The 23,163-nt window shown below is 42.7% G+C and overlaps 2 protein-coding genes across 5 annotated transcripts; one reads left to right on the top strand and one right to left on the bottom strand.

Moving 5' to 3' along the window:
- Positions 1-736: 736 nt before the first annotated feature.
- Positions 737-7,613, bottom strand: LOC131954215 (sperm-specific protein PHI-2B/PHI-3). Of its 4 annotated transcripts, none has more exons than XM_059317774.1 (4): positions 7,549-7,613; positions 6,614-7,070; positions 1,810-2,280; positions 737-959 (listed from the first exon to the last, which is right to left on the bottom strand). In XM_059317774.1, the coding sequence occupies exons 2-4, from the start codon at positions 7,064-7,066 to the stop codon at positions 891-893; spliced, it is 993 nt and encodes a 330-aa protein (XP_059173757.1). In that variant the 5' UTR covers positions 7,067-7,070; positions 7,549-7,613; the 3' UTR covers positions 737-890. The 4 variants fall into 4 exon arrangements, with proteins under 4 accessions (XP_059173757.1, XP_059173760.1, XP_059173758.1 ...); XM_059317777.1 differs by having other exon boundaries at positions 6,614-7,096; positions 7,549-7,580; XM_059317775.1 differs by having other exon boundaries at positions 6,614-7,066; positions 7,459-7,563.
- A 2,440-nt stretch (positions 7,614-10,053) lies between these two features.
- Positions 10,054-11,124, top strand: LOC131954213 (uncharacterized). The gene has a single exon (XM_059317769.1). The coding sequence runs from the start codon at positions 10,054-10,056 to the stop codon at positions 11,122-11,124; it is 1,071 nt and encodes a 356-aa protein (XP_059173752.1).
- Positions 11,125-23,163: the final 12,039 nt, after the last annotated feature.

The raw sequence follows: 23,163 nt of genomic DNA, 5'->3' as shown, positions 1-23,163 counted from the left end.
AACTTGTTATATCACATTATTTTGTTCCATTTATATTTAAAATAAATCTATGAGGCCTAGCACCAGCCTTTGTGTGGAGACTAAATTATTGTTCAGGACTTTTTTTAGTACATGTTAATTTCTATTAATGGACTCTCAGGAAACGTATAAAATCGTATTATGTCATAAATTTAAATCAAATAACCATCAATATTTTTATTTAAAAATCTATAAATTATGATTAACCCCCCTCTGTGGTCAAACCCCCTATGGTCAAAGCACCTAGGACCATCAAAGTCTGTCATTCACAAGTACCAGTCCATTCTTGATTACCCTCCTTAGCTCTGTAATGTAAGCATACCTTATTCATCTCTAAAGCAGGACATTTAATTACTTCTTTAATCAATAGTTGTGTGCTATACTGTTCCAGAACATTTTCAAATATTTATTTTTTTTTACCTCTGTGCACACAAGATGGTTTTTAAAATTTCTTGGTTGAATATAGTCTATGTCATGTTAGAACCTTTCACCTTTCATTGACCCCATTCACAGGTCACTGACATTTTATTGTCTACCAGAATATTAAACAACCATAGTTATCAATGAACCATCTTGTAGAAGTCTATCAGTGTTATTTCTTTAGATGTCAATGTGGATAAAATAATTGCAGTTGAAAAAGAATTGCTACCAATCAAACACTGAGGCAGCTATCATAGCATCCACCCCCCTCCCCATACCTAGAAACTAACAAACAAAATTAATTTATAAACACTTTAATAAAAATTTCTCTTAGACAATATTTTAAAATCTGATTGCCATTGCTGACAGGTTTGGTCTGGGTCACGTCAGGTAAGGTCCTACTTTAGGTCATGTCCTGTTCCAGGTAAGGTCCTGTTCTAGGTCACATCAAGCTATTTCTCTGCAGCTTTCTTCGTCTTTTTTGTTGGCCCAGCTTTCAATGTCTTCTTTACTGAAGCTGTCTGCAATACACAATAGAGTAAACAAACAATTGAATGCGCAAGGCAGAAATGTATTAAGCATAGGATGGAAACTTGGGTGATTTGCAACTTGTAATGGAAGAAGGGCAACAACCACTGAAGGGCTGACAGTGCTAATGGCATACACTGGTCCATTTGTTGCCCTTTGTGTAACCACAAATTGTTGCCAGTAAATTTTTATCCTAACAGGTGATGTTAACTCCTACAAGATGCCAAGGGCTTGCATCTTAAATAGAATTATCACCTCAACAGTTGGGACAGGTTTCTACTTGCAGTAGAAGATGAAAGACCTTGTGGTGGCATGTACAAGGTGACCAGCCTACTGTAAACCTTTACAAATGGTGACCAACCTACTGTAAACCTTTACAAATGGTGACCAACCTACTGTAAACCTTTACAAATGGTGACCAACCTACTGTAAACCTTTACAAATGGTGACCAACCTACTGTAAACCTTTACAAATGGTGACCAACCTACTGTAAACCTTTACAAATGGTGACCAACCTACTGTAAACCTTTACAAATGGTGACCAACCTACTGTAAACCTTTACAAATGGTGACCAACCTACTGTAAACCTTTACAAATGGTGACCAACCTACTGTAAACCTTTACAAATGGTGACCAACCTACTGTAAACCTTTACAAATGGTGACCAACCTACTATAAACCTTTACAAATGGTGACCAACCTACTATAAACCTTTACAAATGGTGACCAATCTACTATAAACCTTTACAAATGGTGACCAGCCAACTATAAACTTTTACAAATGGTGACCAACCTACTGTGAACAAGTAGGGTGTCATGTCACTGACGTCAACAAACTGACCTTTAACTTGGCACCAGCCATGGCAGACTTGCTCAGCTTTGGGGTGGATGAGATGGCAGTTTTCAAAGTTTTGGGCGTGGCTGGCACCTTCTGTTTGACAACCTTGGTCTTCTTGGGCGTTGTTTTACTTTCAGTTTGTTTTTTTGGTACTTTGGCTTTCAGTTCAGCTTTTGACTTGGCAGCAGTTGCTTTTTTATCTTTGCTGGGAGATTTAGTTGCCTTAGGTTTGTGCGGTGATATCTTCTTGGGTTTGGACTCCTGTGATTTAGCTTTTGCCTTTTTGTTCTTTTCTCTTTGCGCCTGAAGGACTTTGTTGATCATGAAATATCCTTTCATGCCAGTTTCCTCTGAAGATTTTGGCCGTATGATTTCAGCGCCTTCAATCCCTTTGGTCATTGCTTTTCTGAAACGTGCAGTTGAGAAGTTGTCCTTCATGCTTGGGTACTTATCTGTGATGATGCGCTTTATTGCCTGAATGGAAAAAATGTACTTTTTACACAAAAACTTAAATACCAGAATACAATTTATTAATCTCATAGCTAAACACAAAGTGCAATTTAAGGATATTTTTGGGATAGTTTATTAAGAAAAACTAACCAGCCAAAGACAACATTTGAATGGCCAACTAACCAGCCAAGGACAACATTTGGATGGCCAACTAACCAGCCAAGGCCAACATTTGGATGGCCAACTAACCAGCGAAGGACAACATTTAGATGGCCAACTAACCTGCCAAGGACAACATTTGGATGGCCAACTAACCAGCCAAGGCCAACATTTAGATGGCCAACTAACCAGCCAAGGCCAACATCCAAGGCAAACATTTGGATGGCCAACTAACCAGCAATTTGATCCCATTCAAATGCTCAAATTGTGCTTGAAATTCTGCCTAACAACACAGAAGCACATTTAAAAATAAAAAGGGGCTTAGTGCGTGAAAGACAAAATGTCAAATGTGTTGTGAGACAATGTTAGGCCAGGACAAGTGATACCTGTGAGACAATGGTGAGGACAAGTGATACCTGTGAGACAATGGTGAGGACAAGTGATACCTGTGAGACAATGGTAGGTGAGGACAAGTGATACCTGTGAGACAATGGTAGGTGAGGACAAGTGATACCTGTGAGACAATGGTGAGGACAAGTGATACCTGTGAGACAATGGTAGGTGAGGACAAGTGATACCTGTGAGACAATGTTAGGTGAGGACAAGTGATACCTGTGAGACAATGGTGAGGACAAGTGATACCTGTGAGACAATGGTAGGTGAGGACAAGTGATACCTGTGAGACAATGGTAGGCAAGGACAAGTGATACCTGTGAGACAATGGTAGGTGAGGACAAGTGATACCTGTGAGACAATGGTGAGGACAAGTGATACCTGTGAGACAAGTGATACCTGTGAGACAATGGTGAGGACAAGTGATACCTGTGAGACAATGGTGAGGACAAGTGATACCTGTGAGACAATGGTGAGGACAAGTGATACCTGTGAGACAATGGTAGGTGAGGACAAGTGATACCTGTGAGACAATGGTGAGGACAAGTGATACCTGTGAGACAATGGTAAAGACAAGTGATACCTGTGAGACAATGGTGAGGACAAGTGATACATGTGAGACAATGGTAGGTGAGGACAAGTGATACCTGTGAGACAATGGTGAGGACAAGTGATACCTGTGAGACAAGTGATACCTGTGAGACAATGGTGAGGACAAGTGATACCTGTGAGACAATGGTGAGGACAAGTGATACCTGTGAGACAATGGTGAGGACAAGTGATACCTGTGAGACAATGGTAGGTGAGGACAAGTGATACCTGTGAGACAATGGTGAGGACAAGTGATACCTGTGAGACAATGGTGAGGACAAGTGATACCTGTGAGACAATGGTGAGGACAAGTGATACCTGTGAGACAATGGTGAGGACAAGTGATACCTGTGAGACAATGGTGAGGACAAGTGATACCTGTGAGACAATGGTGAGGACAAGTGATACCTGTGAGACAATGGTGAGGACAAGCGATACCTGTGACACAATGGTAGGTGAGGACAAGTGATACCTGTGAGACAATGGTGAGGACAAGTGATACCTGTGAGACAATGGTAGGTGAGGACAAGTGATACCTGTGAGACAATGGTGAGGACAAGTGATACCTGTGAGACAATGGTGAGGACAAGTGATACCTGTGAGACAATGGTAGGTGAGGACAAGTGATACCTGTGAGACAATGGTAGGCCAGGACAAGTGATACCTGTGAGACAATGGTAGGTGAGGACAAGTGATACCTGTGAGACAATGGTAGGTGAGGACAAGTGATACCTGTGAGACAATGGTGAGGACAAGTGATACCTGTGAGACAATGGTGAGGACAAGTGATACCTGTGAGACAATGGTGAGGACAAGTGATACCTGTGAGACAACGGTAGGTGAGGACAAGTGATACCTGTGAGACAATGGTGAGGACAAGTGATACCTGTGAGACAATGGTGAGGACAAGTGATACCTGTGAGACAATGGTAGGTGAGGACAAGTGATACCTGTGAGACAATGGTAGGTGAGGACAAGTGATACCTGTGAGACAATGGTGAGGACAAGTGATACCTGTGAGACAATGGTGAGGACAAGTGATACCTGTGAGACAATGGTAGGTGAGGACAAGTGATACCTGTGAGACAATGGTAGGTGAGGACAAGTGATACCTGTGAGACAATGGTAGGTGAGGACAAGTGATACCTGTGAGACAATGGTGAGGACAAGTGATACCTGTGAGACAATGGTAAAGACAAGTGATACCTGTGAGACAATGGTGAGGACAAGTGATACATGTGAGACAATGGTGAGGACAAGTGATACATGTGAGACAATGGTAGGTGAGGACAAGTGATACCTGTGAGACAATGGTGAGGACAAGTGATACCTGTGAGACAAGTGATACCTGTGAGACAATGGTGAGGACAAGTGATACCTGTGAGACAATGGTGAGGACAAGTGATACCTGTGAGACAATGGTGAGGACAAGTGATACCTGTGAGACAATGGTAGGTGAGGACAAGTGATACCTGTGAGACAATGGTGAGGACAAGTGATACCTGTGAGACAATGGTGAGGACAAGTGATACCTGTGAGACAATGGTGAGGACAAGTGATACCTGTGAGACAATGGTGAGGACAAGTGATACCTGTGAGACAATGGTGAGGACAAGTGATACCTGTGAGACAATGGTGAGGACAAGTGATACCTGTGAGACAATGGTGAGGACAAGCGATACCTGTGACACAATGGTAGGTGAGGACAAGTGATACCTGTGAGACAATGGTGAGGACAAGTGATACCTGTGAGACAATGGTAGGTGAGGACAAGTGATACCTGTGAGACAATGGTGAGGACAAGTGATACCTGTGAGACAATGGTGAGGACAAGTGATACCTGTGAGACAATGGTAGGTGAGGACAAGTGATACCTGTGAGACAATGGTAGGCCAGGACAAGTGATACCTGTGAGACAATGGTAGGTGAGGACAAGTGATACCTGTGAGACAATGGTGAGGACAAGTGATACCTGTGAGACAATGGTGAGGACAAGTGATACCTGTGAGACAATGGTGAGGACAAGTGATACCTGTGAGACAACGGTAGGTGAGGACAAGTGATACCTGTGAGACAATGGTGAGGACAAGTGATACCTGTGAGACAATGGTGAGGACAAGTGATACATGTGAGACAATGGTAGGTGAGGACAAGTGATACCTGTGAGACAATGTTAGGTGAGGACAAGTGATACCTGTGAGACAATGTTAGGTGAGGACAAGTGATACCTGTGAGACAATGTTAGGTGAGGACAAGTGATACCTGTGAGACAATGTTAGGTGAGGACAAGTGATACCTGTGAGACAATGGTGAGGTCAAGTGATACCTGTGAGACAATGGTGAGGACAAGTGATACCTGTGAGACAATGGTAGGTGAGGACAAGTGATACCTGTGAGACAATGGTAGGTGAGGACAAGTGATACATGTGAGACAATGGTGAGGACAAGTGATACCTGTGAGACAATGGTAGGTGAGGACAAGTGATACCTGTGAGACAATGTTAGGTGAGGACAAGTGATACCTGTGAGTCAATGGTGAGGACAAGTGATACCTGTGAGACAATGGTGAGGACAAGTGATACCTGTGAGACTATGGTAGGTGAGGACAAGTGATACATGTGAGACAATGGTGAGGACAAGTGATACCTGTGAGACAATGGTGAGGACAAGTGATACCTGTGAGACAATGGTAGGTGAGGACAAGTGATACCTGTGAGACAATGGTGAGGACAAGTGATACCTGTGAGACAATGGTGAGGACAAGTGATACCTGTGAGACAATGGTGAGGACAAGTGATACCTGTGAGACTATGGTAGGTGAGGACAAGTGATACCTGTGAGACAATGGTGAGGACAAGTGATACCTGTGAGACAATGGTGAGGACAAGTGATACCTGTGAGACAATGGTAGGTGAGGACAAGTGATACCTGTGAGACAATGGTGAGGACAAGTGATACCTGTGAGACAATGGTGAGGACAAGTGATACCTGTGAGACAATGGTGAGGACAAGTGATACCTGTGAGACAATGGTAGGTGAGGACAAGTGATACCTGTGAGACAATGGTAGGTGAGGACAAGTGATACCTGTGAGACAATGGTGAGGACAAGTGATACCTGTGAGACAATGGTGAGGACAAGTGATACCTGTGAGACAATGGTAGGTGAGGACAAGTGATACCTGTGAGACAATGGTAGGTGAGGACTAGTGATACCTGTATTGTAAGCCCTTTAGAAGTTGTGCAGGTCTTGAGTGCATCTATGACAAGGTTGTACATTGTGGGGGTCTGAGGCTTTGGGGCTTTTGATTCAGTGGCTTTTGCAGCCAGATCTTTTGATTTGGGGCTTTTGGTCTCTGATGGGGCTTTAAGCTTTGGACTTCTTGTTTTAACTGGAGCTTTTGTTTTAGGGCTTTTCGGTTGAACTGCAACTTTTGCCTTGGGGCTTGCAACTTTGCTTGTCAAGGGTTTTTTACCCCTGGGCTTTTGAGCTGGTAATTTTTCCTTTGGACTTTCGGCTTTGTCAACTTTTGTCTTTGTGACTGTGGGACTTTCTTCAGGTTCCTCTGCCATTTCTTCTTCTTCAACTTCTTCAGAGGACGATGAGTCATCAGATTCTTGAGACGTGTTTTCCGCAGGTTGAGAGATTGTGTAGCTTGAGTCGGCCATCTTGCTTTAACAATTTGGAAACGTTAGTCACTTGAGAGTTAAAGAGAATTTGTTTTTAATCCTGAATCATACCTAACCCATTAACTTTAACATCATAAAAATATGTAGGCCTAAATAAATAACTTTTAAAACTCTTATTTATTGACTATCATTTGTAAGCTTAACTTGATCCTTTGCCAGTTCAAGATCTACCAGAAGTTGTGGGGACATTTTAGTTTATTCTAATTTCAGTTTAAGTAGCGCTAACATTAATGTCTACATCCTTTTTGTTTACAGCTAAACAAGTGAAAGTTTCAGCATCAGTTAGATCTAGATTCTAGATCTAGATTTCTAAATAAAGTTTACAACACCACAAGTTTACAACACTACAAGTTAACACCACCACAAGTTACCTCTGAAGTTTACACCACCACAAGTTACCTCTGAAGTTTACACCACCACAAGTTACCTCATAGAGTGTTCCACTAACAGCGACCACTTACCCTGTTCTGCTGTGCTAGATGACTGTGTGGGGACGCGTCCTGACGACACCAACACACAAACACGTGAGCTGACCAGAAAAATATTTTCTCGCCACGACCGTGTGAACACATTTCACGGGTTGGTCACCGATTTGTGTCTGTGTGATTTGTGTCTGTGTGATTTGTGACTTATATGATTTGTGTCTTGTGTAATTTCTGTCTGTGTGATGTGTGTCTGTGTGATTTCTGTCTGTGTGATTTGTGTCTGTGTAATGTGTGTCTTGTATAATTTATGTCTTGTGTAATTTCTGCCTTGAATGATTTCTGTCTTTGGCACAGATTCATCAAATGTCAGCTTTTTGAAAGTGGTCACATCAAATTCTCTCAGTTTTAAAACTTTTTCCTGGTTTTATTTTCTGAAACATTTTTACAAATATTTTTTTTTCCATTTACGAGAAAGAGAACCAATTAGTTTCTTTACTCAAGGTATAAATCTATTGATATAAAAGTTGAAAGGTCACCAAAAACAAGAACACTATTGTTGGGTGTGACGTGGGGGGGGGGGGGGGGAACGGGACGGATTTAGTATAGTGCACTATAACAGAATTAAAACGGATGTCCTCCTAATGTGAATTAGATGCAAATACATGAGTGATTTAGAGGTTATCTGGCAATGTCCTTGTCACGTTGAAGAATGTTACATTGCTAAAATATAATTACAAATATGCTACGGGGGACTATTTATGAATATATGTGGCCTGTTATTTAAAAATAATTTAACATTTTAAAGAAATTTCTGGTAATTCCCATTGCCCAGCTTGCAGGCGAACGATTTCCTTGATTAGAAGGCCCGCAATTAGAATGTTGACACTGGTTAGAGCGTCGATATTCCAACCAATCAATGAACATCAAAGTCTCGCTCAAGTACATCGAGTTTGCTGAGCAGGTTCTACAACTCTGTTTACACTATTGATTTTATTTTGTAGTCTCCCCTGTCTTTACATTTTAAAATTAGGGGAATTTCTTCCCCTACAAAAAATGTTAAAATAATTTCCTGAAAATATCAAGAATTGAAATATTTGGTCTGTTTATTAGTCTATTTATTGATGTCGTTGCAGCTATTATTTATTACGCCTGGATCATATAGCTGGTCTTTTTAAGCATTGCTCGCAAAACGTTTTGACAAGAATTCTTGAACGACCGACGCTTTAATCTTTTACTTTTAATTAAATATTGCTTAGGTAAATGTGGGCCTATCTTTTTATTTATAGTGCATTAAAAAAATCTCTATAAAGGTTTTGTGTTTATTTTATTCTTTTCTAATTCCTGTGGTTTTTTAATGAAGTAAGAAATGTTTGCCTCAATAGAAATGCTCCATCAAATGTATCCAGTATAGGTGTATGACTTTATTTTTCTATAACAAACCACTCTCATTAATGACTTTTTGTATTGATAAAACAACTTTCTCTGTGCTGGGGTACCAACTAGTCTGATAAATATGTTGCACGTCTCAAGTCTTGATGTCAAGTCTTTAAGTCAAGTCTTGATGTCAAGTCTTGATGTCAAGTCTTGATGTCAAGTCTTGATGTCAAGTCTTGATGTCAAGTCTTCATAGACCAGCCTTACACACCCCTCACCAGTCAGCTACTGTGTATGGTCTCAACTAACAGCGCATGCGTAGACTGAGTTTTTATTTTTAACTAACTCCAATAAACACAAAAAATATATTTTTATTTTATTTTCAGGGATTTAATTATGATCATTTTAACATTTTAAAATTCAATTAACAAAATTATCATTGTATACTTCCGTATAATATAGTATTTCAAAACAGCGGATATAATTATTTCAATTTGTTCTGATAAAATTTGTAATTAATTTTGGCGACAAATAGTTTTCTGACTGGTAAAATAGAGTTTGCTGGCAAACCTAACTATTTTCCTTTTTTACCAACCAATAATCTTCAGTGGTCCCTCGGATAGGCCTATACTTAAAACGTTAATTGAAGTAGGCCTAGCCTATAATTAGCTTTACGTTCAGAATCACAATAATTGTTTTTCTTTCCGCACACAATCATTTAACGATTTTTCTTTGAGTAAATTTTCTTGGCAATTTAAGAATAGCTAAAAATGTGTTTGAGTTTTTCCTATTAATAAGTAGATCTAAATAAATTTCCTTTCTGTTGAAATAAACAAGCCGGCAATCCGTGATTAACAGTTGTAATTAACTAATTTTCGTTGAGTTTGCCTAATTAGTAATAACTATTATTGCAAGCGGTATTGCTTTAACATTCAAGTTAAAGTTGTATCTTACAACATAAAAGTTTATTTCTTATTGAGCCCCACGCCTAGACTTCTACGGAGATCAACACTACAACAACAGAGATCAACATAAGACATCCACAGAATCAACACGACAACGACAGAGATCAACATAAGACATCTAGGGAAATCAACAACAGAGATCAAGACACCCACACACCTCAACAACCAGGCCAGGCGAGAGATGGAATCCGCCATTGCTAACATGACGTCACAGAACACACTGACCAGTATCGGTGTCATAAGCTTCGATCTCTACACAACGCTTTTGGCGGCTTTCGCTGTCATGTGGTTTGCCGTTTGCATTTCCGGCACGCTGGGAAACTACGTCAACATCCAAACATTCGTTGCCATGGGGCTGAACGATGGGGTGACCGTGACCTTTCTAGTCCTCTCCATCCTTGACCTATGCTACATTCTCGTCTGCCTAGCTATGTCGGTCGGCACGATGCTCATCGTGATTGAGTATAAAATACCAAAAGTCGTCTTCAGTGTCCAACCTTACGCCATTGGCCTGACATTCGGGAACATCGGGGTTTTGTTTTCATCCAACATCCAGCTGGTGACCACGTTCCTCTCCATCGCGCGCTGCATGTGTATAGCTAAGCCGCTCCACTTCAAGTTCGTCTTTACCCGCAATGTTTGCTGCGCTGTGCTGTTTGTTATATCTTGCTTTACTTTACTAGCGAATCTACCCGTGCTAGCTACGACAGGTATCGTGCCTATATTTGACCCAAGTCTCAATTTGACGCGTCCAAGTTTTTGGACCTCGGAAAATCGAAACCAAATTAAAAACATAATTTGGGCTGTTACCGAAATATTTGTCCCATTTGCTACACAGATTATAGTCATTGTTTGTCTCGTTGTCATGGCATCGTGCCTCAGGCAGTCTTCGAAGTTTAGAGCGTCTTCATCAACGTTGATTGAACAAACAAACATCAATGCAAACTCTGGAAAGAAAAACAATTTGGCTTTATCTGTGTACAACTTATCTGGCAAGGAGCTTCAGGTCATTCGACAAGTTGCCGTCGTGTCATTGGTCTACATCGTCTGCAACACGCCAAAAATAATTTCTAACTCGGTAACAGAGGCAATCCCGGAGTACAACGTGGGCAACAAATTCACCAACCTCTACATGGTTATCTTCTCTTTGAGGAAACTTTTCGAATTGGTCAACTCATCCGTCAGTCTACCCATCTATTACAGATGTAACGGAAAATTTAGAACACTGTGCACATTTAGAATTAATCAAATCAAATTCGGCAGATTTGCTTGACTAATTGAAGAATGTAATCTAGTGAAAATTTAATAAAAACTCAATTTGATATACAGGACGTCACGTTTTTTTTTGGTCGATTTAGAAGCGGGAGTGATCTTCCCTAAACTTTCTCGAATATACTTCTTTTACACCACGAGGGATGACAACTCGGGATGTAGACATGATTTTTAATCAATATTTAATTACTTAAACTTTTAAAAATAGAATTTCGTAGAAAAAAGAACTGCGCACCAAGTGAACAGCAAACAATGCGTGTATAATAGTGCGGAATATTAGTACTTTATAAATTCGTATGCGTTTTTGAGAAATCGGAAAATACTACTTCCGGTAAACGGTATAAAGAAATTTTGTCCGTCTATCTGAAACAATACTCAAGTTATAGGCTTTTGTAAAACAAAAACTTTAGTAAGTTCCACTTTCGGTTACCGGAAATTGCTGAAAAGTTGATACAGAGCTGCAAATTGGATATATAGGCCTATTATATATGAAATTTTATCAACCTAGCTGTAACGGTACTCAAGTTATTGTGTTTACAGACGGACACACACAGACACACACACACGCAGACATACGGACAAAATTGCAAAACTATGTTTTTCCGATCCAGGAAGGCGTAAAACGTTTTTTTTTGCACGATTACAATATCTCCTCTGTACATCGTATACTTTAAAGTAAGAAACCTCCGCACTGTCAGACAAAAAATGTCAGAGCCTCCAACTTGATGACGTCACACACTCTCTAAACCTGCTAAATCTTTCTCGATTTCTTCCTGGTCAGGGGCTGGATTAACCCGGAACAAGATAAGCCTGGGGCTGGATTAATCCGGAACAAGATAAGCATGGGGTTGGATTAACCTGGGGCTGGATTAACCTGGGACAGGATTAACCCGGAACAAGATAAGCCTGGGACAGGATTAACCTGGGTTATGATTAATCTGGGACATGATTAGGTATAATGGTTAATTTTTATTTCAAAATTAAAGTTTATTTTACAAATTGAAATAACTGCCAACAAATACTTAAATAAATTTTTTTTTACCTGACGTAAAGTGTGACGTCACACGTTTTGCCCCCCCCCCCCCATCCCTCTTGTAACACGTCGTCACTAAAGTAGGATACCCTTCTTTATTGGAGTGTGATCCGTGTTTCTTTCAGACTTTGTTCTCCGAGGAGGGGGGGGGGGAGGGGCACGGTAGACGTTCTTCGAAGAAAGAAACTGAGTGTGATGTCATTTATGGACGATTTCTTAGTAGAAAATACGTAATTAAATTAAGCAACTGGTTTTAGCTTGTATTCCAGCATGTTGCAGACATTGATGTGCGTGCTTGTATTGATGAGACCATGTAACAAAACATATCAAATAATAAAAAAAAAACCTGTCTGATATCAGCCTGTCGTTGTGTGACAAACATACACGTTCTGACCTACTCGTCAAACAAAGTTGTTTTCACCTCAAAAGTTTTGGTTTTATTACTACAAGCTTTTATTTATCTTATTTCCCTGTTTCTTTTGTCTGTCTGCCTTGCTAAAGGCTTCGTCATGGGTCGACACTGGTGAGCAAACTTCGACCACTGCTGACCAATTTCTTTCAAACTTGGCGCGTGGGTCAAGAAATTTTTTTATTGAATACCTTAACTAAAGAGGAGATCAACGCTTCTGATAACAGTTGTTTAAATAGTAGTGAGTAATTATATATTTAAAGAAAATAATTCATTTCTCCTTTTCGGTGCATAATTATAAAACCTTATTAAAACGTTTTTTTTTCAAATTTTTTTTTCAATAATAATTTAGACGCTTTATGGTGGTACTCAAAAAATCAAAAGGCCATTACTTGATGGTCGAGACTAGCTACTTAATAGTCGAGCTACTTGATGGTCGAGCTACTTGATGGTCGAGCTACTTGATGGTCGAGCTACTTGATGGTCGAGCTACTTGATGGTCGAGCTACTTGATGGTCGAGCTACTTGATGGTCGATGGTCGAGCTACTTGATGGTCGAGCTACTTGATGGTCGAGCTACTTAATGGTCGAGCTACTTGATGATCGATGGTCGAGCTACTTGATGGTCGAGCTACTTGATGGTCGAGCTACTTGATGGTCGAGCTACTTGATGGTCGAGCTACTTGATGGTCGAGCTACTTAATGGTCGAAACTCACTACTTGAAGGTCGAGCTACTTGATGGTCGAGCTACTTGATGGTCGAGCTACATGATGGTCGAGCTACTTGATGGTCGAGCTACTTGATGGTCGATGGTCGAGCTACTTGATAGTCGAGCTACTTGATGGTCGAGCTACTTGATGGTCGAGCTACTTGATGGTCGGGCTACTTGATGGTCGAGCTACTAGATGGTCGTGCTACTTGATGGCCGAGCTACTTGATGGTCGAGCTACTTGATGGTCGAGCTACTTGATGGTCGAGCCCCTTACTTGATGGTCGAGCTACTTGATGGTCGAGCTACTTGATGGTCGAGCTACTAGATGGTCGTGCTACTTGATGGTCGAGCTACTTGATGGTCGAGCTACTTGATGGTCGAGCTACTTGATGGTCGAGCCCCTTACTTGATGGTCGAGCTACTTGATGGTCGAGCTACTTGATGGTCGAGCTACTTGATGGTCGATGGTCGAGCTACTTGATGGTCGAGCTACTTGATGGTCGAGCTACTTGATGGTCGTGCTACTTGATGGTCGAGCTACTTGATGGTCGAGCTACTTGATGGTCGAGCCCCTTACTTGATGGTCGAGCTACTTGATGGTCGAGCTACTTGATGGTCGAGCTATTTGATGGTCGAGCTACTTGATGGTCGAGCTACTTGATGGTCGAGCTACTTGATGGTCGAGCTACTTGATGGTCGATGGTCGAGCTACTTGATGGTCGAGCTACTTGATGGTCGAGCTACTTGATGGTCGAGCTACTTGATGGTCGAGCTACTTGATGGTCGAGCTACTTGATGGTCGAGCTACTTGATGGTCGAGCTACTTGATGGTCGAGCTACTTGATGGTCGAGCTACTTGATGGTCGAGCTACTTGATGGTCGATGGTCGAGCTACTTGATGGTCGAGCTACTTGATGGTCGATGGTCGAGCTGCTTGATAGTCGAGCTACTTGATGGTCGAGCTACTTGATGGTCGATGGTCGAGCTACTTGATGGTCGAGCTACTTGATGGTCGAGCTACTAGATGGTCGTGCTACTTGATGGTCGAGCTACTTGATGGTCGAGCTACTTGATGGTCGAGCTACTTGATGGTCGAGCCCCTTACTTGATGGTCGAGCTACTTGATGGTCGAGCTACTTGATGGTCGAGCTACTTGATGGTCGAGCTACTTGATGGTCGATGGTCGAGCTACTTGATAGTCGAGCTACTTGATGGTCGAGATACTTGATGGTCGATGGTCGAGCTACTTGATGGTCGATGGTCGAGCTACTTGATAGTCGAGCTACTTGATGGTCGAGCTACTTGATGGTCGATGGTCGAGCTACTTGATGGTCGAGCTACTTGATGGTCGATGGTCAAGCTACTTGATACTCGAGCTACTTGATGGTCGAGCTACTTGATGGTCGTGCTACTTGATGGTCGAGCTACTTGATGGTCGAGCTACTAGATGGTCGTGCTACTTGATGGTCGAGCTACTTGATGGTCGAGCTACTTGATGGTCGAGCTACTTGATGGTCGTGCTACTTGATGGTCGAGCTACTTGATGGTCGAGCTACTTGATGGTCGAGCCCCTTACTTGATGGTCGACTTACTTGATGGTCGAGCTACTTGATGGTCGAGCTATTTGATGGTCGAGCTACTTGATGGTCGATGGTCGAGCTACTTGATGGTCGAGCTACTTGATGGTCGAGCTATTTGATGGTCGAGCTACTTGATGGTCGAGCTACTTGATGGTCGAGCTACTTGATGGTCGATGGTCGAGCTACTTGATGGTCGAGCTACTTGATGGTCGAGCTACTTGATGGTCGAGCTACTTGATGGTCGAGCTACTTGATGGTCGAGCTACTTGATGTTCGAGCTACTTGATGGTCGAGCTACTTGATGGTCGAGCTACTTTTTGGTCGAGCTACTTGATGGTCGATGGTCGAGCTACTTGATAGTCGAGCTACTTGATGGTCTAGCTACTTGATGGTCGAGCTACTTGATGGTCGAGCTACTTGATGGTCGAGCTACTTGATGGTCGAGCTACTTGATGGTCGAGCTATTTGATGGTCGAGCTACTTGATGGTCGAGCTACTTGATGGTCGAGCTACTTAATGGTCGATGGTCGAGCTACTTGATGGTCGAGCTACTTGATGGTCGAGCTACTTGATGGTCGAGCTACTTGATGGTCGATGGTCGAGCTACTTGATGGTCGAGCTACTTGATGGTCGATGGTCGAGCTACTTGATGGTCGAGCTACTTGATGGTCGAGCTACTTGATGGTCGAGCTACTTGATGGTCGAGTTACTTGATGGTCGAGCTACTTGATGGTCGAGCTACTTGATGGTCGTTGGTCGAGCTACTTGATGGTCGAGCTACTTGATGGTCGTGCTACTTGATGGTCGAGCTACTTGATGGTCGATGGTCGAGCTACTTGATGGTCGAGCTACTTGATGGTCGAGCTACTTGATGGTCGAGCTACTTGATGGTCGAGCTACTTGATGGTCGAGCTACTTGATGTTCGAGCTACTTGATGGCCGAGCTACTTGATGGTCGAGCTACTTGATGGTCGAGCTACTTGATGGTCGATGGTCGAGCTACTTGATAGTCGAGCTACTTGATGGTCGAGCTACTTGATGGTCGAGCTACTTGATGGTCGAGCTACTTGATGGTCGAGCTACTTGATGGTCGAGCTACTTGATGGTCGAGCTACTTGATGGTCGAGCTACTTGATGGTCGATGGTCGAGCTACTTGATAGTCGAGCTACTTGATGGTCGAGCTACTGGATGGTCGTGCTACTTGATGGTCGAGCTACTTGATGGTCGATGGTCGAGCTACTTGATGGTCGGGCTACTTGATGGTCAAGCTACTTGATGGTCGAGCTACTTGATGGTCGAGCTACTTGATGGTCGAGCTACTTGATGGTCGAGCTACTTGATGGTCGAGCTACTTGATGGTCGAGCTACTTGATGGTCGAGCTACTTGATGGTCGAGCTACTTGATGGTCGAGCCCCTTACTTGATGGTTGAGCTACTTGATGGTCGAGCTACTTGATGGTCGAGCTACTTGATGGTCGAGCTACTTGATGGTCGAGCTACTTGATGGTCGTGCTACTTGATGGTCGTGCTACTTGATGGTCGAGCTACTTGATGGTCGAGCCCCTTACTTGATGGTCGAGCTACTTGATGGTCGAGCTACGTGATGGTCGAGCTATTTGATGGACGAGCTACTTGATGGTCGAGCTACTTGATGGTCGAGCTACTTGATGGTCGATGGTCGAGCTACTTGATGGTCGAGCTACTTGATGGTCGAGCTACTTGATGGTCGAGCTACTTGATGGTCGAGCTACTTGATGGTCGATGGTCGAGCTACATGATGGTCGAGCTACTTGATGGTCGAGCTACTTGATGGTCGAGCTACTTGATGGTCGAGCTACTTGATGGTCGAGCTACTTGATGGTCGAGCTACTTGATGGTCGAGCTACTTGATGGTCGATGGTCGAGCTACTTGATGGTCGAGCTACTTAATGGTCGAGCTACTTAATGGTCGAGCTACTTGATGGTCAAGCTATTTGATGGTCGAGCTACTTGATGGTCGAGCTACTTGATGGTCGAGCTACTTGATGGTCGAGCTACTTGATGGTCGAGCTACTAGATGGTCGAGCCACTTGATGGTCGAGCTACTTGATGGTCGAGCTACTTGATGGTCGAGCTACTTGATGGTCGAGCTACTTGATGGTCGAGCTACTTGATGGTCGATGGTCGAGCTACTTGATGGTCGAGCTACTTGATGGTCGAGCTACTTGATGGTCGAGCTACTAGATGGTCGAGCCACTTGATGGTCGAGCTACTTGATGGTCGTTGGTCGAGCTACTTGATGGTCGAGCTACTTGATGGTCGAGCTACTTGATGGTCGAGCTACTTGATGGTCGTGCTACTTGATGGTCGTGCTACTTGATGGTCGAGCTACTTGATAGTAGATGGTCGAGCTACTTGATGGTCGAGCTACTTGATGGTCGATGGTCGAGCTACTTGATGGTCGAGCTACTTGATGGTCGAGCTACTTGATGGTCGAGCTACTTGATGGTCGAGCTACTTGATGGTCGATGGTCGAGCTACTTGATGGTCGAGCTACTTGATGGTCGATGGTCGAGCTACTTGATGGTCGAGCTACTTGATGGTCGAGCTACTTGATGGTCGAGCTACTTGATGGTCGAGCTACTTGATGGTCGAGTTACTTGATGGTCGAGCTACTTGATGGTCGAGCTACTTGATGGTCGTTGGTCGAGCTACTTGATGGTCGAGCTACTTGATGGTCGTGCTACTTGATGGTCGAGCTACTTGATGGTCGATGGTCGAGCTACTTGATGGTCGAGACTCGCTATTTGACCAAGTAAAAAAAATAAAAACAGCGGATGTTTGAATTGTATTGCATAATTAAGACAAACATATCTATCTTATCGTAATTAGACTACCGTGTACTTTAATATTATTTCGCCATCTACAAGATTAGTTTTAATGATTCTACTCTTTAATTAGTCAATTAGACTACATTTTATTGATACTGACAAAAAAATTACGTCAAAACCTTTCAATCCCCCACCCCACTTCAATTAATTAACGAACTTGGTACTGCAAATAATTTTCTTCTTAATGACCAAGGTCATTAATACGATGGCTCATTGTAAAACCCATATGATACAACTTGAAAGAGAACTGTTTACTTTCAACCGGGTTTGTTTGCGCATGCGCCATTGCCCAACAGCTGAGGCAATTTTTAAAACTGAAATTTTCAGGACCTATATTTTATCAACAGCAAGGAACCAGGTTGCCGCGGATGAACACATGCGTGTGTATTTTTATAACAGCGGTAAGTTGGTTTGCTTGTGTAATTTATACATTAAACGCCGAAATAATTGTTAGACAAATAATAGTTTTATTTGCCATCTATTCAGCTTTCATCCATTTTGTCATTATAAAAAAAATGTTTTTTGGCGAGGTTGAGGAATCAACAAGAACAATAATTGATCCTAAATCTGAGAAAATGTATTCGTCTATTTAAATAATTAAAAAAAAAGTATTTGATCTCTTAATAATTATAAGATTTTTATGAACTTTTATAAACACGTAGGCTCTTCCAAATTACACTGTTGAAAAGTTTTGTTTATAGAACTTTTATGAATAAACTTTAATTTAATGACACGTACAAATAGAATGTATTTAAGTTGGGGTCGAAAACCAATGTCAAAACTCCGAGGGCGACAGTTGATCAACATATTGATCTAGATGTAGGGTATATAAATACGACCATGATTTTTCTGTCTCTCTCACAGGAGCCGCTCAGGACCCTTTACAACTGAGAAATATTGACATACATTTGTGTTAGATATTACTGACTCTGTGACTCTTTTATAGACTAGCAGGAATATGGGTATTATCGATGTCCGACAATAGACTCTCCCGAAAATGGTTGTGTTAGGTTGTTCGAAAAATTGTGAACTCAAGTTTAGTTTTCTGGCCAGAAATTATGGTTAGGGCTATGGTAGGACTTGGGTTGTTAATTGTTAATGTTGACATTCGCAATTCATATTTGTAGCATTTAGTTACCTACCAGTAATCTAACACCATCAGAAGATTTCATTTTTGTGGCACTATCAGCTTAAGGTACTACACGTACCTCAGTAAAAATGCCGAATTCGACGATAACAAACACAGCATCAAACTTAATCAGCGACGAGGACTACAAAACATTCTTGATATTTTGTACGCTTGCCTGGATACTGGTCGCCATCTTTGGAGTGGTGGGGAACTCTCTTAACATGTGGACATTTATCTCCATGGGTCTGGGGGACGGGATGACCTTGACCTTCTTTGTGCTGTCAGCGCTGGACATGTGTTTCATCATCACGGCTCTGGGCATGGCCGTGTCAACGTCCTTCTACATAGCCGAGATGGTGCAAGGCCGCGCCATCTACCGGGTCCAGCCTTTCGGCCTGTCCATCTATCTGGGGAACGTGTGCATCATGCTGTACATCACCATCCAGCTGGTTATCACGTTTTTAGCCGTGGCTAGGTGCATGTGCGTCGTCAGACCCAGTGTTTCTTCCAGACTTTTTTCTCCGGGGGGGGCACTTGAAATCTTCGGGGGGGCGGTAAACTTTCTTCGGGGGGGGGGGGGGGCGGACACTGTTAAAAGTATATATTTTCTATATAAATTATATAAATTTCATTTCGTTCGGGGGGGGGGGGGGCGGTAAAAAATTTTCGGGGGGGGGCTAAGCCCCCCCGAAGAGATGCCTGGAAGAAACTCTGGTCAGACCGCTCACGTTCAAACACGCCTTCACACGGCGCAGATGTCTGGGTGTCATCTTGGGCTTTGTGGCCTTCACCTTGCTGGGCTACGTGCCTCTGCTGGCCAACATGGGCCTGGTGGAGACCTTTGACCCCGTCAACAACGTCACTCGACCCAGTTTGTGGGTTTCTAAAAATAGAGAGCTCATTAAAAACATGGTCTGGGCAATCGCCGACATGCTGGTCCCCTTCACGACACAAATCGTCCTTGTCGTCTGCGTCGTTGTCATGGCAACCACTCTCCGAGAAACGGCGAAATTCCGCAGGATATCTGTCAGCAGCAACCCCACACGGCCGACCGGATCCGGCGAGACATCAACCGGATCCGGCAAACCGAAGCCGAGCGTGTACCAAAGGCTGACCAGCCGTGACTTGAACATCATCCGGCAGGTGGGGCTCATCTCCGTGATGTACATCGTCAGCAACACGCCCAAGGTCATCTCCGTGGTGTACATCGTCAGCAACACGCCCAAGGTCATCTCCGTGGTGTACATCGTCAGCAACACGCCCAAGGTCATCTCCGTGGTGTACATCGTCAGCAACACGCCCAAGGTCATCTCCGTGGTGTACATCGTCAGCAACACGCCCAAGGTCATCTCCGTGGTGTACATCGTCAGCAACACGCCCAAGGTCATCTCCGTGGTGTACATCGTCAGCAACACGCCCAAGGTCATCTCCGTGGTGTACATCGTCAGCAACACGCCCAAGGTCATCTCCGTGGTGTACATCGTCAGCAACACGCCCAAGGTCATCTCCGTGGTGTACATCGTCAGCAACACGCCCAAGGTCATCTCCGTGGTGTACATCGTCAGCAACACGCCCAAGGTCATCTCCGTGGTGTACATCGTCAGCAACACGCCCAAGGTCATCTCCGTGGTGTACATCGTCAGCAACACGCCCAAGGTCATCTCCAACCTGACCGGTGAGGTGGTGCACGAGTTCGCCCTCGGCCACAGGTACAGCAACATCTACCTGGTCATCAACAGCCTGAGGAAGCTGCTTGAACTGGTCAACTCCTCCGTCAACTTCCCCATCTACTACATGTGTAACCCCAAGTTCAAGGCCATGTGTAGCCCTAAGTTCAGGGCCATGTGTAACCCCAAGTTCAAGGCCATGTGTCGTTGTAGAAGACCGGCAGCTCAGCTTCAGAAGTCCGGTAATGAGGGCACGGTTGACGTCAAACTTTAAACGTCCAACATTCTGGTTGGAGCTGAAGACATTGTATATATAGAGAGAACGAATTTTTTTTTCAATTTCGCCTATTTCCTTCAATATAAAGGGAATCATAATTTTTTGTTTGTACGATTGGAGCTTCTAAACTATAGCCGTCATGATATAGCGAAAAATTAGGGGGAGGATTCTGGCCTTGTCCACAGTAAGCTGCTCACACCGTCCCGAGGCGGACTCCAGAGTAGTATGAGTAACATTTGTAGCCAACACATGGCTATGTGTGAGTGATGCAGGGGAGAGAATCATCAGCTGTTAGTGACGGAGGGGAGACAATGTTTTACTAGTGACGGACAGAGAGACAATGTTTTACTAGTGACGAAGGGGAGACAATGTTTTACTAGTGACGAAGGGGAGACAATGTTTTACTAGTGACGAAGGGGAGACAATGTTTTACAAGTGACGAAGGGGAGACAATGTTTTACTAGTGACGGGGGGGGGGGGGGGAGGACAATGGTTTACTAGTGACGGAGGGGAGACAATGTTTTACTACTGACGAAGGACAGACAATGTTTTACTAGTGACGGAGGGGAGACAATGTTTTACTAGTGACGAAGGGGAGACAATGTACTGTTAGGGACGTGGGATGGACAATGTATGACCAGAACTTTGTTTGATGAAGGTGGAGTTACAGCTCTAAACCCAAAATTTGGCACGGGTACAACCAGATAATGAATATATACCCCACACAATCATAAACCAGTGCTGAAAGAAAATATCACATCTGTAAACAAAAGTAAGCATCTGGTTGTTAAAAAACTGAGAGCAAAGAAAAGAAACTGAGTGAAAACAGCATGAGCTAGCTGAGCTGAAGCATTTATTAATGACCATTAAATATTCACAATGATTATCATTAACATTATATTGTACACAAATACACAACGTTATTTTGTATATAGATACACACCGTCATTATGTTATACAAACTGTCACATCATTATGTTGTACAACGTGTCACAAACATGTTGTACAAACTGTCACACCATCATTATGTTATACAAACTGCCACACCATCATTATGTTGTACAAACTGCCACACCAACATTATGTTGTACAAACATTCACCATCATTATGTTGTACAAACTGCCACACCATCTTTATGTTGTACAAACTGTCACACAATAATTATGTTGTACAACGTGTCACAAACATGTTGTACAAACTGTCACACCATCATTATGTTATACAAACTGCCACACCATCATTATGTTGTACAAGCTGCCACACCATCTTTATGTTGTACAAACTGCCACACCATCATTATGTTGTACAAACTGCCACACCATCTTTATGTTGTACGAACTGTCACACAATAATTATGTTGTACGTGTCACAAACATGTTGTACAAACTGTCACACCATCATTATGTTATGCACACATCACACAAATCATCCTGTTGTGTAATACAACATTGATTGAGACCCAACCATCCTAACAACACACCCATCATAACATCACACCCATCCCAACATCACACCCATTCTTATATCACACACAATCAAGTTTTAGGATATTATCACTGTCATTTGAAAAAAAAATTGTTCGTTTCATTCAATCAAATGGAATCAATTGATCACATGTACAGGTCAGATCTAGTTCACTCAAACATTGGCTACCTATGGTCCACATCACAAACATGCATGGAGCACATTTAAATGTTGCTCATCTACTTCAGAACAAATGACTTGGTATACAGTATCAAGATTACTGGTGCCACAATCCACAGTATCAAGTCTACAGGTCCCAGAGTCCACAATATCAAGATTACAGGTGCCACAGTATCAATATTATAGGTGCCACAGCCCACAGTGTCCAATAAAATGTAACCCCAGAAAAAAAGATCACCAAACACTGGCGCAAGTAGGGTGGACAGTCCACCAGACTAAAATGTTTGATTAGAGAGAAAGTAAAGATGTTTACCTATGGAGGAGAAAGAAAAAGTAAAGATGTTTACCTATGGAGGAGAGAGAAAAAGTAAACATGTTTACCTATGGAGGAGAGAGAAAAAGTAAACATGTTTACCTATGGAGGAGAGAGAAAAAGTAAAATGTTTACCTATGGAGGGGAGAGAAAAAGTAAACATGTTTACCTATGGAGGAGAGAGAAAAAGTAAACATGTTTACCTATGGAGGAGAGAGAAAAAGTAAACATGTTTACCTATGGAGGGGAGAAAAAGTAAACATGTTTACCTATGGAGGAAAGAGAAAAAGTAAACATGTTTACCTATGGAGGAGAGATGCCAGTCATATGAAAGGAAAATAAAAAAATATGGTAGAAAAGTTTTTCATATTTTGATTGCCTATCATGTAATGCTGCAGACAAT

Source organism: Physella acuta, unplaced genomic scaffold, assembly GCF_028476545.2.
Source record: "Physella acuta isolate Inbredline_101_S28 unplaced genomic scaffold, ASM2847654v3 ptg000979l, whole genome shotgun sequence".
Classification (NCBI taxonomy): Eukaryota; Metazoa; Mollusca; class Gastropoda; family Physidae; genus Physella; species Physella acuta.
Note: the sequence above shows the minus strand (reverse complement) of the source record. Positions and strands in the feature narration are given on the sequence as shown.

What these genes read in the sequence shown, in the direction of transcription:
- LOC131954215 (XM_059317778.1), bottom strand. An exon ending in CTAAAGGGCTTACAATACAG is followed by an intron (nt 2,281 to 6,613) that starts GTATCACTAGTC and finishes TTTTCCATTCAG; the next exon opens with GCAATAAAGCGCATCATCAC. An exon ending in TGGCTGGTGCCAAGTTAAAG is followed by an intron (nt 960 to 1,809) that starts GTCAGTTTGTTG and finishes TGTGTATTGCAG; the next exon opens with ACAGCTTCAGTAAAGAAGAC.
- LOC131954213 (XM_059317769.1), top strand. Translation starts at nt 10,054, where the DNA reads ATGACGTCACAGAACACACTGACCAGTATCGGTGTCATAAGCTTCGAT.